Genomic DNA, 18119 nt, shown 5'->3' on the forward strand with positions numbered 1-18119 from the left:
TTTGTTCATAGCAATGTTTGTTAATCTCTGCCTGACCCTCTCTGGGAATCTAGAGATACCATGTGAAGTCAGCCCAGTTCAGATGAGTTAGACAAGGTGGGAGAATCAAGTTAAGTATATGTATATACTGAGAAATGTGATCTGCTGTAGCAGATAAACCCAGAAATCTCAAAGGCTTTAGTTTCTCATTTATGAGAACCAGTGTTTCTTAATGGCTGGAGACTGGGGTTTGGATGGAATGCTTTGCTGCACAAAGTTGTTCAGGGACAAAGGTTGACTGTTTCTATCCATAACAAGTGACTAAGGTCATCCTGGGCACTGGCATCCAGCCAGCTAACAGGAGAAGAAAGTGAAGGCAGCATACCCACTTTTTCACCACCCACACTGGGAAGTGACTCACAACTTCCACTGGCAGGAACCAGTCCTGATCCTTCCAGGAGGAAATGAAGTCCCTGCCTGAGAAACCGCTTCCTGGCAAGAACTGGACAATGGAAAAGGAGCAGGAATCTTTCATTATAGGTGAACATCTAGGCATAATGTATGTTTTCTATTTCCACAATGTAATTGAGAAAAGTAATAGGGTTATCAGAAGGTGACTAATGAAGAATGAGATTTTAAATATGAAATCTTATTGAGTTTTAAAAAACATTTTGGATTAATTTTAGATTTATAGAAAAGTTGCAAAGATAGCATACCTTGACTCAGTTTTTCCTAATATTAACACCTTATATAACCATGGTACATTTTTCAAAACTAAGAAATTAACTTTGGCACATTATCATTAACTAAGCAATAGGCTTTATTCAGATTTCACTAGTTTTTCCACCATGGTCCTTTTTCTGTTCCAGGATCCAGTCTGGGACACTATATTGCATTTAGATACCATGTTTCCTTTGTCCCCTCTAGTCTATGACAGTTTCTCAATAATTCCTTGTTTCTCATGACATTGATACTTTTGAAAGTAATAATCAAGTATTTTATAGAATGGCCTTCAATTTGTCTTTGTCTTGTTTTCTCATGATTAGACTTGGGGTATGGGCTTTGGGCAAAATACCACAGAGGTGAAATACTTTCTCATAATATCATATTATGATATCAATATACAGAATATCAGTTTATTACTGGTGATGTTAACTGATCATCTGGTTAAGGTGGTGTCTGCCAGATTTCTCCTCTGTAAAGGTATCTATTTCCTTTCCATACTCTAGTCTTCAGAATTCACTAGTTCAGTCCACATTCACAAAGAAGTGATACTGCAGCTTCTAGAAAAGAGAAATAATTGGGTTTTTTTGTTTTGTTTTGTTTTGTTTTTACTGCCTGTGAATAAAAACATACAAAATAAGTAAAGAATGGTAGGGAAATGGAATTAGCAGTGCTAATTTTTGTACACTCTTATCTGGTAATTAAAGAGCTGAGTAATGACAAGTGACTGAAACTATAAATTTTAAAAAGTTGCTTTTGCAAAAAACATGACAGTTTATCCTAATAAAAGAAATGTATCAATGCAAGGCTCCAGTTTCTGCTTCTAATAATGTTGGACTAGGAAATTCAGATAACTGAAAAATCTTGGGAAATATGAAAACATCTTAAAAGCATCAGATTTAACCAAAGGATGTGGAGTTACTGGGCCAAGATCTCAAAAAAAAAAAAAAAAAAAAAAGAAAGAAAGAAATCCAGAGGAGTGAGCTTAGCTATGGGGCTGTATTTGGTCAGGCGCATCAGCTAGTGAGGAAAGGCTGCTGCACACGGCTTTCAGCTACCTTATAAGTAGGGAAAGGGGATTTAAGCTCTCGAGGCCAGGGCAGTGGGGCCAAAGTAAGGGTGAAGAAGAAATACCTAGCCCTCATACACACCATTAAGTCTGGTTGCAAGGTATCTGGGGGACATAGAAAACCTCAAGCCCTAAAATAAGGTCCAGATGATGGTAAATAACAAGTGTCTTCAGTGCCAACATGAAGTAAACAAAATCATCTTTGGAGAAATATCATTCAACACTTAAAATTATTTCTAAAGAGAATTTTTCAAGTACTGTGTCTCACAACTGATCTAGGATAACAACATGATGTCTTAAAGTGGGAACTCCAGGTATGTAAAAACACACTTTAAGAGGAGAACACAAAGACTGCAGGTTGAGTTTGTAAAATTAACATGACCTAGGAGAAGAAATAAGCAAGGCTTTTAAGCAAATTTAACACATGCAAATCCAGATTTACAAAAGGGATACGTGAAGGGGTGACTTATGAAAATTCATTAAAGTATTTCAAAGGTGGTATTTAGAAAACTGAATTTATACTCAATTTTCTAGGAAAATGGCCCATCAAACAACTGGGTACCTGGGATTTAGAGACATCATAAAGGAGATGCAGTAAAACAACTAATTTAGGAAGTGCAGTTGACCCTTGAACAACATGGGTTTGAACTGCGCCAGTCTACATATATGCAGATTTTTTCCAATAAATATGTGCTGCAGTCCTGCATGATCCAAGACAGGCTGAACCCACTGATACTGAACCACAGATATGGAGGGCCAACTATAAAGTTACATGCAGATTTTCTCCTGGCAGTAGTGCTGGCGTCCTCAGCCCCCACATTGTTCAAGGGTCAACTATATTAGTTGTGGCTACATTGTAGAGAAAACTCCCCAAATAATAGCGTTTAAGAAAGTGGAAGTGTATTTCTTTTTCACATAAAGGAAGCCCAAAGTTAGGCAATCCAGGGCTGCCCTAGCAGCTCCATGATGCCATTAGGGACTATGTACCTACCTCTTTGTTTCACTATCCTCGCTCATGGCCTCTCTCCTCAAGGTCAGTTACTGCGTACTCCAATACATCTGCTGGAGTCCAGCCATTCCATCAGGTTCCATCTTCCCTTAAGCAGCCTTCTTATATCACATTAGGATTCTTCCTACATGCCATAGGTCAGAAACAAGTCACATGGCCACCCCTAGCTGCAAGGGAAGCTGATTAAGCTGATCCTTTTGTATAGGGCAGAATGTGTCCACTCTGAAGTGGGAATTTATTACTAAGGAGAAAGGGAAGATGGATGCTGTGCTGGGTAACTAGGGATCTATTTTACAACAATGAAATAAGGGATTGATAGCTTTAAAAAGAATTATTAAGTTAAAACCACAGTGTTTTATAGCTCCTGTAGTAGATAACATTAAGAAAGCAGATGTGGAGGTGATAGGTAATGAAACTGCACCACTCCAGTTATTGGGAGCAATGAAATTGATTTATCTAAAGGAAAAGAAATGCAGAAAAAGCTGAGATGCTTGTAGAATGTTATTTAAAATAGAGAACTATCTGGATAATCATAAATGTTTAACATTGAGGGCAGTGAAATGAATTACAGTTCATTAATTCAGTGGGTGAATACTGAGTGAAAGTGGTAACTTGAAGACTAACAACATGGAGTAGATATTTGATACATAAAAGTAATCAACCTACAAATTTGTAACTACAATTTAATTTTGAATATTTCTATGAGAAAGGACCAAACAGAAATTGGGAAGTTGAGAACGTTGACCTCTTGGCAGGGACTTATGTCTGCTTCTCAGTTGTTTATGTTATTATATATGATGTTTTTCAAAATGCATAAATACATCCATGCATAAATACACATACATACAAAAATTTTAAAATAATATAACTATATATATATTTTAAGGAATTTCCTTCTGTAGTTCTGGAGTTTGAGGAATTAGAAGTGTGAGCTCGCACACCGGTTAGTGTTAGTCTTTTGAGTTAGATCTAGATTCAAATTCTGCACCTCTATTCATTAGCAGCACAACCTTGAGCTTTGGTTTCCTCATCCATAAAAAGGGGATGATACTTGAGCTCTGATGTAAGGATTTAGATCAGAAGCATACTGCCTTTCACTAAATAATGGTCACCAAGGAAGAATCATTCTCAAAAGGACAGTCCACTGAGACACTTACTTTGAGACACTGTGACTTCCTTGACAGAAGGAAAGTCGGGAATCAACTTAAGGGGGGAAAAGCACACATTTACTATATATCCTAAGGGTACCCAACGTCGGGAAAGAAAAAAAATTTTTTCTTCTACTCTTATAAGTCCTCAGCTGGGGTCTCTGTTAACAAAAACAGATGAAGAGAAAAATAAAGAGATGTTTATTATGATGTATATCTCAAATATACATGAGAGAAATTCCTGGATGAGTAACTCAAAGAGGTGGCTAGAACTTGGGTGTATATAGTATCTTAACAGAGAAACGATACATCTGTACAGAAATGACGGGACAAAGGAAAATGATTCTAGGCTTCCAAGGGTGGGAAACTGTGGGAATATTAATATATGGGGGATAAAGAATGAAATGACATTTGTTTGCAGATTCCTCTGATGCCATCTTTAGGTCTGAGTCTAGAACGCCCTCCAGTAAAGGAAATTTATATCCTGCCTTTAGACAGAAAGGCAGAGGGTAGGGAGAGCTTTTCCTGCTTCTTAATTGCCTTCAGATCAAAACAGTATGTCAAAGAGGCATATTTTAGGGTGACATATCCTGGTTTCCTTCACCAGTAAGGTTGTTTTTCAGGACTTTTGCATTTCTTATATAAACTTCGCTATTCCAGGTAATGGGTGTTATAAGATCTATGGCCTGGAAAGCTTTTCCAAGGGAGAGCAGCACTGTGCTTTCTCCTCAGCGCGTGACACTTATGTACCCATAGACGGTTACACTTATACACCTATTATAAATATACACACATACACATACTTCTTTTACACAACAAAATTCTTACTGCCTTTACAGTCAGACAACTCTTGTATGTTGGTGTTAAAAGTGATTAGCCAATTGGATTGCTTAAGGGAATTACACAAAGCAGAAAGATAAAGTGGTCAAATGAATTCCATTTGATGTCATAATTCCTCTGCCTCAGGGAGGGTTTTTTAAAATCAGATCAGCTGTAGAGTAGAGAAATGGGCGGGGATGGGGAAAGGAAGGAAGACGAGGGAAGAGGATGGGTTTTCAGAGCACAGAAACCTAGGTAGACACATACGATGGCTCAATACGCGTGACAGCTTTTGTGATTTTTTTTTAAAGCTTGATTAAAAGCTTCTGCTTTATTGGATATGATGGTCACACCCCCCCCCCCCCCCCCGCCAGCCACAGTGGTCAGAAATACAAGTTTGTCCGTGTTCCTGCTCTCCTCGCTAACAAAACCAAAAACAAACAAGATTCTTGGCAGGGCTCAGGTGATGTGTCCTCTCTGCCTTACACTGCACTGCTTTTCTAGTTCCAGAAAAACAAGCAATTTGCCATCTATGCATTTTCTCCTGCTGTTTCCTTGGACTGGAACTCTAGTCTCACTTTTCTTTGCCTGGAGAGCAAAGAAAACTTCAAAAACTCTAATATCATCGTTAGGAAAACTTCTCTGGTTCTTCATAGGAGTACTGGGACCTGCCTCTCAGCTCTGTGCAGATCTCTATTAAATATACATGTATTTAATATACATATATATACATTTATTTAATATTCTGTACAATTGTATTTTATTTTGATAACATCAGTTTCCTAGACCCCAAGGAACAATTAATCTTTGTAATCTTGTTTTCTAGCAGGGTGTGGCACCCAGGAAACGTTTACGGGGCTGAAACAAACCCACCTTTGGTTTCCAATGACCCAATGATCTCGGCCACATACTTTGGGCGCAGACTCTACTTCAAAATCACGCTTTCAAGCTCCTCCAGAACACGAATCCCTTTTGCAGGGTTTGAACTTTATCAAGTCACCATTAGTCATTTTAGGTCGTGGCTCGACGCTTGTGCTAACCCTGATCCGTGCGAGAAGAAAGGGAAACTTAGTTTCTAGGAAACAAAAAGTCTGCTGTAGGGCTTGGGGGTGGGGGAAGCAGAACTGTGGGCAGCACTGGGGCCGTCCAGGCTCAGCCAGAGCTCAGTGCTCTCCCGCCTCCACCCCGCCCGCGCCTCTGCCCGCACCACCGGGCCCGGCTTCCGCCACTCCCCCTCTTTACACTCTCTTGGTTTTCAGGTAGACACCCTCCAGGTGGGTGCCACATCCACGCCCCGTGGCCTGGCGAACCTCACCGAACACTTCTGCCCGGAGCCCAGGAGCCGGATCAGGAGCCGCAGCCACAGCGCGGCGGGATGGGGTGGCTGTCCCCAGGCGGACGGCGAGGCCACGGGGAGGAAGCCGTCGGGGTTCGAGGCCTGGTACCCCGGAAACCCTGAGGGAAGGTGGGGCCGAGAGGAGTTAATCCATTTCTCTGGAGTTGAGCAAGAGCCAGGGCGGCCGGGCAGGCATCCTCGCCCGCGCGTCCCGGGAGCCGCCCCCAGCCCGGAGGCCGAACCAAAAGCGAAAGGAGCCGGACCCCGCGGCCCCGCAGCCCCAGCGTCGGGTCCGAGGGGAGGTCGCCGCGCGCCTGCACGGCGGCCGGGCCGCCGCTTTGTGACTTCACTGTTTCGCAACAAGCCCGGGCCGCCCGCGCCCCACCCACCCCGGGGCCGCCGCCTCACCGCCTGCCGCCTCGCTCCGCTCTCCGCGCTTCCCCTCCCTCCCGGGCCGGGCCTGCCCCGCCGTCGCGGAGCCTCCCAGCCGGCCGCCCGCGGCTGTGTGCGCCGTGGCCGCAGCCCGGCGGACCGGCACGTGCGCAGCCCTCGCCTCCCCGCAGCGCGGAGCGCGGCGCCCTCCCCGCGGCAGCGCGATGCTGTGCTTTCTGAAGGGAATGGCCTTCGTCCCCTTCCTCTTGGTGACCTGGTCGTCCGCCGCCTTCATCATCTCCTACGTGGTCGCTGTGCTCTCCGGGCACGTCAACCCCTTCCTCCCGTACATCAGGTGAGGAGCCGGGTGGGAGGCAGGACTGGGACCGGGCAGAGGCACCACAGGGGAGAGCTCTGATGCGGAGGCAAGGGGTCCAGACCCCGCTGGGGCGTCCTGCGAAAAGATCGAGGACCAACAACCAGGAGAGGGTGCTCCTGGCGGCCCGGGATGTTCAGGGAGGCAGGAGGTAGGAGCTGAGCACCTGATTTTACCCTGAGCACTGAACAGAGTGGCATCAGGAGGGGTACAGGTACAGGATAGACAGTAGAACTTTCAGACTGGGTATGGAACAGAATCTCTGAAAGACGCTTCTTTGGCGACATTGAAACAAGGATGGATCCTGATGGATGCCACTTGTTGAGTGTGTAAGAGGCAGATCCAGATGTGTGCTAAACATACTTCACTTCCGTTTACCAGCATCCTCCGATCATCCTCGTAAAGTGGTTGTCTGGTTCATTTTCCTTGCAAGAAAACTAAGCTTAAGTAGATGTTGAAATATCGTCAATGTGACACTGATGTCACAGCTAGGAAATGGTGGAAGCAGAACACACATCCAGATTTGTCCTACGGCAAAAGCAACACTATGCCACCCCGAGGTCTTTGGGAGACAGATTTAAGCTCTCTTGGATGCAGCTGCCCAAGATCCCTCTGGGTACTGTGCCCTCAAATTGTCAACAATGGGTGACATCTTTTGTACTGTCATTATACTATTTCATTTTTCATGAGTTTTGTCATCCACCTTTTTTTTTAAATTGAAGTATAGTTGATTTACGATGTTTCAGGTGTACAGCAAAGTGATTCAGTTTATATATATATATATATATAAATCTATTTCAGATTATTTTCCATTTAGGTTATTACAAGATATTAAATATGCTTCCCTGTGCTATACAGTAAGCATTGTTCCCCACCTTTCTTGAGGGTCACTTCATCAGTCCCCAAGACACAAGTCCAGATACTCTTCATAGGGCTCCCAGATCTGTGCCTTCCCCATGGCCATAGCATTCCTTAAACATTAACAGGGATCCATCCTCATCGAAGTGGTGTCACCCCTCCACTCCCCGGATCTGTATTGTCTGGCAAAGGGATGATAAAGTTGGTGACACCCAAGTCAACTGCTTAATGATTGCAGAGATTGTAGGGCCACTTCCTCCTGCAGCCATTCTGCCTGGTGAGCAATGTTCTAGAATGTCTTTTGTAGGTGAGGAAGGGGAAACAAAGGTAAAGCAAGAGGGGACAAGAGTTTAAAGAAGCAAGAAAGTGAGCAATATGGAGAATAATACACAGCAGCAAAACAGTAGTAATGGTGGTGGTTTTGCCCATGCAAGACGAGGTGTCCCATGCATCCAGGCTTCCCCATCTCACCTGGTGCCCCTGCAGAAACCTGGGCTTGGTGTCTCGTGGCTCATCTCAGCCCCAAGTGCCATTGTTTCCCTTCTCTGGATTCCGAAGTAGGATAGATCCTCTTAGACTTGTGTAACAAGTAAAGAGTTCTCCCTCTCTTTACTAAGAAAGTAGTAGCTGTGTTTGTCACCAATCTGAAGATGGGAGACAGAAAATACTGATAAGCAAATTGGCCAGGCGATCAGAGGCAGAGTAGTCTTTGTAGAAGTGTCTGATGTAGCTGCAATTAATACCACCCTCAGGTGAGCTTAAAATGAAAGACATTCCGAGATGGGGGAATGAGCTGACAAGATGAACCACTTGTGAGATGCTCAAGTCACAGACATTCCAAGGAAGATGTGGTAAATTTAGTAAGGAAAGGAGGCTTTCAGGAAGAGGCAGAATTACAGGAGTAAAATCCTCGAGATTGTCCCCTTGTTGCCAGGAGTCTTCAGCCTACAAACAATAAACACATGACAGTTTGCCTAAGCGTGCCTGAGGCCTTTAGGCTGTCGGCTCTCTCTGACTACCTGAGTGGCTGGCACTGGATTGCCTCTGCCCCTCCTAGAAAACTAAGTCATTGAGGCCAGGGCCAGACATAGATTAGAACAAGACATCTGGATGTGACAGGATTAACTCTCGGATTTGTCCATTTGGCCCAGCCCTGTTGAGCCTTACTCCTGTAGCTCATCTTTGTCCAGGCCTCCTATTCTCCCTTGCTCCCACTCCCTCCACTTCCCTCCGGCCTCCTTGGCCTCCTTCCTGTCTGTGTCTTGAGCACATCAGGCACACGGCCTCCTCCTGGCTTTTGCACTGGCTGTTCCTCTGCCAGAATGCTCTTTCTCCAGATATCACCAGCCTTTCTCCCTTACCTCCCTCTTTGTTCGGGTATTATCTCCGTGAGGCCTGCTCTGGTGGCCTTATTTAAAATGGCACCCTAGTGCTTCCCCCATCCAATCTGATTGTTCACCATAGCACTTATCACCTTCTAACAAGCCTTGTGATCTACTTGTTTATTAGGTTGAATATCTGTCTTCCCTTGCTGGAATGTAAGATCCATGAAGGCTGCTAGTATTTGTTGAATTAATATTTCTTGGGTGCTCACTATGGGTATTGTTACTCTTCCCTCTCGGGCAGGGCAGATCCCTTGAGGGAAGGCTTGATAAGGTGGTCAGTGATCTGGACATGTTTAGGGTGAGCACCCTTTTACATGAAGACATTGTTCAACCAATCTGATGTTGTGATTTTTTTTAAACAATGTTGAACACTTTAAATAAGAACCATTGCATTTTTGTAGCTCACAGTGAAAAAAAAAATGTGACAATGAATATATGTATGCTCATGTATAACTGAAAAATTGTACTCTACACTGGAATTTGAGACAACATTGTAAAAATGACTATAACTCAATAAAAAAAAGTTACAAAAAGGAACCATTGCATTTTTAAAATTCACTTATTTATCTTCCAGTTTGGTTGAGATATAAATGACATACAGCACTGTATAAGTTTAATGATTTGACTTATGTACATCATGAAATGAGTACCACGATAAGTTTAGTGACCATCCATCATCTCCTGTAGATACAAAAATAAAAAAAAAAGGAGATATTTTTTTCCTTGTGGTTAGAGCTCTTAGGATTTAACGACTTTCTTACATAACACACAGCAATGTTCATTATATTACTCATGTTGTACTTTACATCCCTAGCACTTAATTATCTTACCACCAGAAGTTTGTACCTCTTGACTGCTTTCATCCAAGTCCCACTCTCCCCATCCCTACTTCTGGTAACCACAAATCTGATCTCTTTTCCTGTGAGTTTGTTTGTTTTTGAAGTATAATTGGTCTACAACACAGTGTTAGTTCCTGGTGCACAACATAGTGATTCTGTATTACAAAATGATCACCACCAGCCATTGCATTATAAATAAGATCCAGAACCATGGAAGGACCCCTCTCCAGTAAGACATTCAAACTCAGCCCCCTTATCAGATACTTTTTTAAAAAAAATTGGTGGGGGGAGCTAGTAATTAGGCTTTTATTTATTTAAAAAAATGTTTTTAATGGAGGTACTGGGGATTGAACCCAGGACCTTGTGCATGCTAAGCACACATTCTACCGCTGAGCTATATACCCTATCCCCCTACTCCCATATTTTCTTGTAACACTGTTATTCTTTAGTATATTGGATAAATGGGCAAATAGCTCTTAGACATATGGAAATACACTCAACCTCATGAGCAGAATAAAAATTCAAATTAACTCTCACTTTTCATCTGTTGGATTGGCAGAAACCCAAATGTTTGATCACACATTCTATTGGGGAGAGTTTGGGGAAACAGGCTATCACATGTTGCTGATGGGAATGTAAATTGATTCGATCAATCTCTGTGGAGGGGCTTTAGCATTATCTATCAAAAAGACAAAAATATGTATCTATAAGTTTACACATAGAATTGCTTTTGGTAACAAAAGGTTGGAAACAGTACAAATGTCCATCAGTAGGAGACTGGTTAAATAAATATATTTATCCATGAATACCTCAAAGGAACGCTCTCTATACATAGAATACTTTGTATAAAATTTCCAATACACTGTTATATGGAGAAAAGCAAGATGCAGAACAAATATTCTACTATTGGTTGCAGGGAGGGGGAATATATACATTTGTATGTAAGATAATTGTAGATTTACTTGCAGCTGTAAAAAATAATACAGAGAGGGGTGGGTGTAGCTCAGTGGTAAATAGCATGCTTAGCGTGCAGGAGGTACTGGGTTCAATCTCCAGTATCTTCATTTAAAAAAAGAAAAAAATAATACAGAAACATCTTCTAAACTTGGCATATTTTTTTGCATGAATTTATTTTTAGCTAAATGGATGGGTTTCCTATCAGAAAATTAAAATTAGAAGTATAGGAATTCAAACAGCCACCAAATTTAACAAGTGGGAATGGCACAGAGTGATGTTTCTGTGTTATGAAACTATTGTTACCAGGATGTCAAACCAAGGACAAATAAAAATCAACCTCAGAGTATTACTTTACATTTTTACACCCATATTGTTAGGTACAATCATGCTTTGTTATAGTTTCTTATATTTCTTCCATGACCAAATCCCTCAGGTGATCTTGAAACAACTTTACTTACCAAATTCTGGCAGCTGTTAAGCCATTCTCTTTTATATATTCTCTTTGGCTTGGATCTCATGCTTCTAGAATATTCTGTGGCCCTTTTAAAGTTTTGCCGATTCTGCACATCATGGTTGCTTTTTACTAGCCTCGTCTTACCATTTGGGCAAGCTGTGTTAGTTGGGTCCATTGCTGTCTTTGGCCTTTCCCATTGTTTCTCCTCATGACCACACACCCTGCTCAGTGATTAATGGCAGAAAACTGGGTCACCTAGAATTAAGCCACCTTAAAAGGGGACCAAAATGGTGTAGTAAACAAAATAAAAGAGGTTGGGTCTTTAACTCTGAAAATGAATCTAAAAATTAGGGAAGTTATTTTATCTTTAACAATCACAAAATTTAGATTATAATCACAACTATGTGCTAATGCTTATAATGAACAAAATTCATTATAGTGAACACTCATAATGAACAAAACCAAATGAAAAGACAAAATCCTTAGAATGAACAAAAATCTTAAAATTATTCAGTTGCTGATTTTTTAAGGGAAGGGTACAAACTTTTTCCAATAGAGTGTTATGATTATGTTATAAAGTTCTTGATTTTACATTTGTGTTTTGAAAGGGGATAGGAAGAGGCTCATTTTGCAGAAATGTTTTATGACTTCAGTTTTCGCTATGATCAATCTTACTCCATGTGTGAGGATACTGATCTTTTTTACTGTCATCACTCAGATAAAACACAAGTTCCATGAAGGTGGAGATTCAGGGTTCACTGCTGCATCCCCAGCATGTATGACAGTGCCAGACACATAGTAGGTGCTTGGTAAATGTTGCGTGAATACTAAGGTAATTTATGGCAGATGGACCTGTTTTAATTATCTTGTCAGCCTCTCTTCAATTTTTAACTGATTCTGCCAGTGTTCACTGTTCATTAACATCATTGTGTTTCCAGCTGTTATTCAACATCCTTTCTGTTGACTTCATGCAATTCTCCATGTTTTACCAGATTTGCACCTTCACTTTGCAGTCAGTTTGACTTACACTGTTGAATATTTACAGCATTTGATAATCATACTAAGAGGGAACATACTGTGATAGAGAAGGGAACAACTTTGGAGCAGGCAACATTGGTTAGAATGCAACTCCACCATGTGCCCCAGCTGTGGGAGTTTGGACAAGTTACTTCCTTCTGCATCTCTGTGGATCAATAATAGAACGCCCTTACAAATTAACATGTGAACTCACTTAGAACTCATTAACACCCTGGTCCAAGAATATAATAAGTTCTCTGTAAGCATTTGTTATTAGTATTATCAAGATACCAGTCCACATTGATCTGATGCTAGTGTTAAGTAGGAAAGAACATTTGGTTGAGGGCTAATTTTATAAGTGATCAGTTTGAGAATAAGCAGAAGCTTTCTTAACTAACCTCGACTTAACTTGTTGTGTTAACTGATAACCTCATTCTCTGAAGAAGACACTGAGGAAGCTGGTGGTCCCTGGAAACCTCTCTCAGAGGGGGCCCCTCCCCTTGCTGCTTGCTCTTTTCTCTCACCTGTTTCTTTCTTTGTCCCCTTATCAAATGCCAGCTGTGTCCGTTCCCAAAGGTGTCTATGCCGGTTGTATTTTCTCTACTGTAATTGTGATTATCTCAACATACATGAACTATTTGGTCCATGAATGCAAAAAGGGAACTGTAATTGCTAAGAAAACTCAGTTGAATGCTTTGGAAAGAGTCAGGAGATAAGTTGTCCAAAATTGTGGTCTGTTTAGTAGTGGTTATGACAAATGTAAAGATTTACCAAAAACTGATAAAAAGCTAGAAGGATTCTGCACAAATTGCCTCAAAGTTGTCTTTAAGATATCCCTCCACTTTAAAGAAATCAAAACTGGAATGAGATCATTCACAGTAGATGTGGCTTGTATGCCAGGAAGACATACGGTGAGACTGGTACTCATGTAATGGCCTTGTCCTACATCAATAAGTAAGCACGTGAATGTATGCAGTGTATCCATATACTTTTTGATGACTTCCTGCTTAACCCAACCTGTTTGATTACTATCTACATTGAATTTCAGGCAATGGTGACTTTTGCTTCCTTTCTCAGCTGTATCAATGGGGTCCGGGATAATAAACAGTCAGATAATGGTGTCTCTGTATAGAGTCACATATTCTGACACGTAGTTAATGACTCTTCAGTCTCTATAGTGCAGCGATTGTTACCTACAGTATCTCTAAGCCACAGTATCATAAGAATGAAAAGGTAGGCATGCCATGTAAAACTTTCCGCTAGAACAGTATCATCCTTGAAATAATAATTTTGTAGTTTGACATTTGCTTCAAAAAAGCTTTGCCCAAATTAGATAATTCTAAGGAAAGCATAATAAGAAAGTGGAAGATCCCCAATTTTTGCAGCTCCAAAGTTTGAAGTGATTGATGTAGTGTTGTTTGGCTTGAGTCAACTGTAAATACATTCAAGTTCTCCTCTGTTTAATTTAAAATTTCCACTGTCATTTGATTACATAGGATTCTTTTTTTTTTTCCACTGAGTTAAATGGTTTTTTCCTGGTATTCCTACTTTTAAAAGGGCAGTACAATATTGCTCAAAAGTCTTGATTAATGCAGGGCTGACAACTTTTAAACATAAGTGCTCAATTTCAACTTAAAAAAAGGAGTGCTCCATTGAAGAGTCCTCTTTCCCTGACAGTAATTGCATTTCAGTCCATCAAGAACATGCATTGTAGACTTACTGCATACCAAGGACAACTTACCAATGGCTCCAGAAGGGATTGCTGGTGCAGACCCAGTTGTAGATAACACAGTTCTGTAAACTCACATGGAAGAGATATGTTATCATAAAAAGAAATATAATACAGCACAACAGAAATGAGTTCTAAATTGTGTCCACTGACAGCTCTAGATGGATGGTTTTTTATACTATTTTATTTTTTATACCATTTACTATCTCTGTGACCTTGGACAAGTTACTTTTCTAAGACTCAGTGTCCTCACCTTTAAGATGATCATAATAAGTACCTTCCTTATAATGTTGTGAAGACCAAATAAGATGTACCTGGCCAAGTGTAAGCACAGAGAATATGTTAATTTTTTTTCCTTTTTTAATGTTAGCAGCTGTAGTCCAAGAAGGGATTGTTTTCTACAGACTCCAAAAAAAAAAAAAGTTGAAATCTGACCTCTTATGCTTCCCTCTTCATTACCATCTGGTTGAAGCTACTGTCATCTCTTGATAAACTACTGAAATAGCTTCCTAAGTCTCCCTGGTCCATGCCTGCCTCTCCACAGTCTTTTTGCAACATCCTTTAAAATCATCAATCAACTTCATATCACTTCCCTGCTCTCAGTCCTCAGCGGCTTCCCATCCTACTTACAGTAACACTCAGAATCCTTGCCATGACCTGGGAGACTCTCCATGAACCCTCCCATCTGTGCACACAGGTCCTTGCTTACTCTCCTCCAGCCACGCCTCCTTCCTTGCAGTTTTTTTTAATATATTGCCACCTTCTGGCCTTTGACTTGGCTCTTCCCTCTGCTTGTAATTTTCCTGGCCCAAATATTCCACTTCATTTAGTCCTCTCTGTTCAAGCACCCTTCCCAGACTACTCAGTCTTGAGTGGGCGGCTCACCTATCTCTCTCTGTCGTCTTATCCAGCTTTCCTTTTCCTCACAGCATTCATCACTCCCAGACTACTTCTATTGGCCCCTACAGGAATGTAATTCCACAGAGAAGGAGCTTTTTCTGTTTTACTTACCATTGGCTTCACCTTGCCTACAAAATTGCCTGTTACATAGAAGGCAATCAGTAACTATATGTTGAATCAAGGAATCTTTTGTTAGATACTATAATTCTTGAAGGTTGTGAAGTATCTTGTCATCTTGTATCATCACTTAGCACAGTTCCCAACACACAGGAGGTGCTTAACAATATTTTAATAATGTTGTATGAGTGAACAAAGAGGGAGCTTGGATTGACAGAGGGCGATTTCATGTGGATAGAGTGAGAAAAGAGCAAATTGTTTGCATTTATGGCTAAGGAATTCTTTTTATGTTTCAAACAGTTGACTATAATATTGTATATCAACTATACTTCAATAAAAAAGATAGTTGCATACTTGCCTGGTAGAGGAGATAACATGATCACTAAGGTGGTTTTCCCAGGGCAAGGCTTATCCATTGAACTCTGGATGTGCTGACCCCTGCGATTTCCCCAATGTGGGAAACTTGACTGAATCATTTGTGGTATTGGGGGACTGCATTCGCACTTTCCCCTAAAGAAAAAAAAAAAAAAGTTGCTGTAGCTATAGGGTGCCACCCACTCTAGAATAATCACCAAGTGAAGCTGCCAAAAACTCAGCCCTAATAATTTAAAGTAATCAAATGTAATGACTTTTTATTATCATATTTATTTTAAATTATATATTTAAACATGGAGACAAAGGAAGTAATGGTTTCCTTTTACTGGTGCATTAAGTGTTTTTAGGTTCTAAGTCCTGACTAATCTTCCAAGCAATGGGCCTAGGATTTTAGGGCAATCTAATAAACCCCAGTGTGAGCACACAGATAATTCTGCATACTGTCAGCATCTCAGTCCTCCCAATAAACTGTGACTCCAGGATTTAGAATAATGCAATCACATGTATCCAATGATGTAAAGAACAGCAGTCTACCAAGCTTATATTATGCACATCTTGTTTGTGTTGTCTCTATTCCTTTGAGCATCAAGTGATTACGTACTGGCTCAACATCATAAATTAGTTCAGAGGAAGATGTTAAATAAACAATTTGGAATTTTCCACAATGAACAAAACTTGTAGAAATGTAAACACAGTAAATATAGATGTAAACTGATTTCCTAGGCACAACCTACCCTTATTAGAAGCAGCTGTGTACCCATAACATCCTCAACAGCTTCTAAGCCATGTGCAAATGAACAGTTAGTTCCTATACTGAGTACAGTTTCCAGGAAGTGCCTCATTTACAGGGAGGCAAATGAGGAGGTGGATGGGACTGGGGCAGGGCCAGAACCATATTGCTTAAACCATGTGGTAGAGAATCACAAGTTTTGTAAGGGGACTTCTGCCACATTGAGAGGCAACTGGTTTAGCCTCTTAATCCCCAGTTTCCTGAATCAGGTGCCCAAGTACAGCTGTGCCAACCAAATCCTACTACCTCTGCTTACTACACTGAGATCATTTACTGTGAGCTTTAAAAAAGGTAAAATAAAAAGAGGCTCCTCACATATTCTCTTGGAACCCCTTGGTGTTATGCTCATCTGGATCCCAATGTCAGGCAGAAGATGTGATGCAATATTTACTTCAATGTAAAACATTAGCTTGGAGACCAAAAGGCTTAAAAGAATATTTAAAGGGAAGAGCCTTTCATACATACCTATGTATTTTTTTTTTTCAAAGAAAAGCACTTGTTAACATTTAATGATCCTCCCTCCACTGGCTTCCAGCTATCAGTACACAGCCTCCTCCCACCCCCTACACATCCTTAATATTGTCCTCAGCTCCTCTGCTGAAGAATTTAACCTTCATGATGATGTTACCCAAAACCTGGTTCACCTCTCGGTAGGTGCTAAAAAGACACAATGAAGCCAATGATCGGGAGAAGGAAGAATTTATTACTTGCAGCAAGTAAGGAAAACATGTGGGCAATTGGGGCAATTTTAAGATGAGGGTACCCACATACTCATGAACAGGCTCGAGCAGAGAATTCAGCATAGAATTGGGGCAAAGGTTGACAGTGTCCAAGCTTTAGCTGATTGACGTCATGGGGGTCAGAAAAGGTTAATGTTCTCATCCCTTAGGTTCCAGTTGATCTCCTGGTTGAGCCCTCAAGGGGTATTTAAATTCTATAAAACAGCTCAAGAAAGTGACTTCGGGCTAATGTACTTTTAAAACTGGGAGTCTTTAAACTGATTTATTATCTTTGCTGTTGGTAACTTCTCTTGCCTGATAACATTCGTTTGTTCTTTTGTTCCTTTGAGATCATTATCATTGAGCCCTGTTCAAGGGCAAGCATTGTGGCCAGGCTTGGGTCACAAAATGGCTTAGGCCTAAAATGGCTTCTCTTATGTCAAAAAGCTATATCTGGTTCTTTTCCTCCAGGGACCCTCTACCTTGTCTGCTTAAAATGACAAGCTGTTTTGGGAGCTTTCTCTTTCCTAGAACTTGATGGTGGCCCTATTGCACCACATTAGTGACTGGAGCAGTTCCAGTCTTGCTTGTGGCAGCATTTACCCTGTGTCTGTGTCTGCTCACTGATAAGAGTCCACGGTTTTGCGAGGATGACAGTTGGGCAGAAGCTCTGATTCGTCTTTTAGTGGTAATGCCTTACACCAACTTTCCCAAAGTAACCTGGGTGATATTCGTCAGAGTTGATCCTGGGGTGATGCATGCCACCTGGGTTACCAGGCCTCTGAGTACTTCCGGTGTTTTACAACACAGCCTTGGCCATGGCTCATGTGGCTCCTTACTTTCTCCGTCTTTCTTAGGATGGCGTGTCAGTGGCTGAGGTGAAAGAGGAAGACATTCTTTTGTATTAACAATAGTAGGCAACCACGGCTACTCTTAGAAGTTCTTAGAAGTGTCCACATTTTCATCTGCTGCTTGGAAAGTTTTCTTGAAATACTCTTGAGCAAAATCTCACCAAATGTAGCTAGGTACCATTTTGTTACTTAGTGGAAATAAATCACACACTGACCATTCTTACCTGACAGATACGGGAATTTGTGACACATGCTAGGTGTCCCATAAATATTTTGTTGATAAATGGATAGAATTTA

At 41.2% G+C, this 18119-nt stretch overlaps 2 protein-coding genes, 1 non-coding gene and 1 pseudogene across 11 annotated transcripts in view; 2 read left to right on the forward strand and 2 right to left on the reverse strand.

Moving 5' to 3' along the window:
* GNPTAB (N-acetylglucosamine-1-phosphate transferase subunits alpha and beta) overlaps positions 1-6199 on the reverse strand; it is an 83370-nt gene extending 77171 nt beyond the window's left edge. The window contains exons 1-2 of the mRNA XM_064491647.1: positions 6063-6199; positions 5621-5788 (exon numbers count right to left, since the gene is read on the reverse strand). Of these exons, the coding sequence (XP_064347717.1) occupies positions 5621-5656 (36 nt within the window). The 5' untranslated portion in view covers positions 5657-5788; positions 6063-6199. The remainder of the gene's footprint in view (positions 1-5620; positions 5789-6062) is intronic.
* A 473-nt stretch (positions 6200-6672) lies between these two features.
* Positions 6673-18119, forward strand: part of DRAM1 (DNA damage regulated autophagy modulator 1) — a 123284-nt gene continuing 111837 nt past the window's right edge. For all 9 annotated transcript variants that reach the window (XM_064491650.1, XM_064491652.1, XM_064491653.1 and 6 more), the window contains exon 1: positions 6673-6810. In XM_064491650.1, the coding sequence (XP_064347720.1) occupies positions 6680-6810 (131 nt within the window). In that variant the 5' untranslated portion in view covers positions 6673-6679. The remainder of the gene's footprint in view (positions 6811-18119) is intronic.
* On the forward strand, positions 15438-15600 carry LOC116156598 (U1 spliceosomal RNA). The gene has a single exon (XR_004140448.1). It is a non-coding gene; the product is annotated as a U1 spliceosomal RNA (small nuclear RNA).
* Positions 16704-17837, reverse strand: LOC135322496 (uncharacterized; annotated as a pseudogene).

The sequence above is a fragment of the Camelus dromedarius genome, chromosome 11 (genome assembly GCF_036321535.1).
Source record: "Camelus dromedarius isolate mCamDro1 chromosome 11, mCamDro1.pat, whole genome shotgun sequence".
Taxonomy (NCBI): Eukaryota; Metazoa; Chordata; class Mammalia; order Artiodactyla; family Camelidae; genus Camelus; species Camelus dromedarius.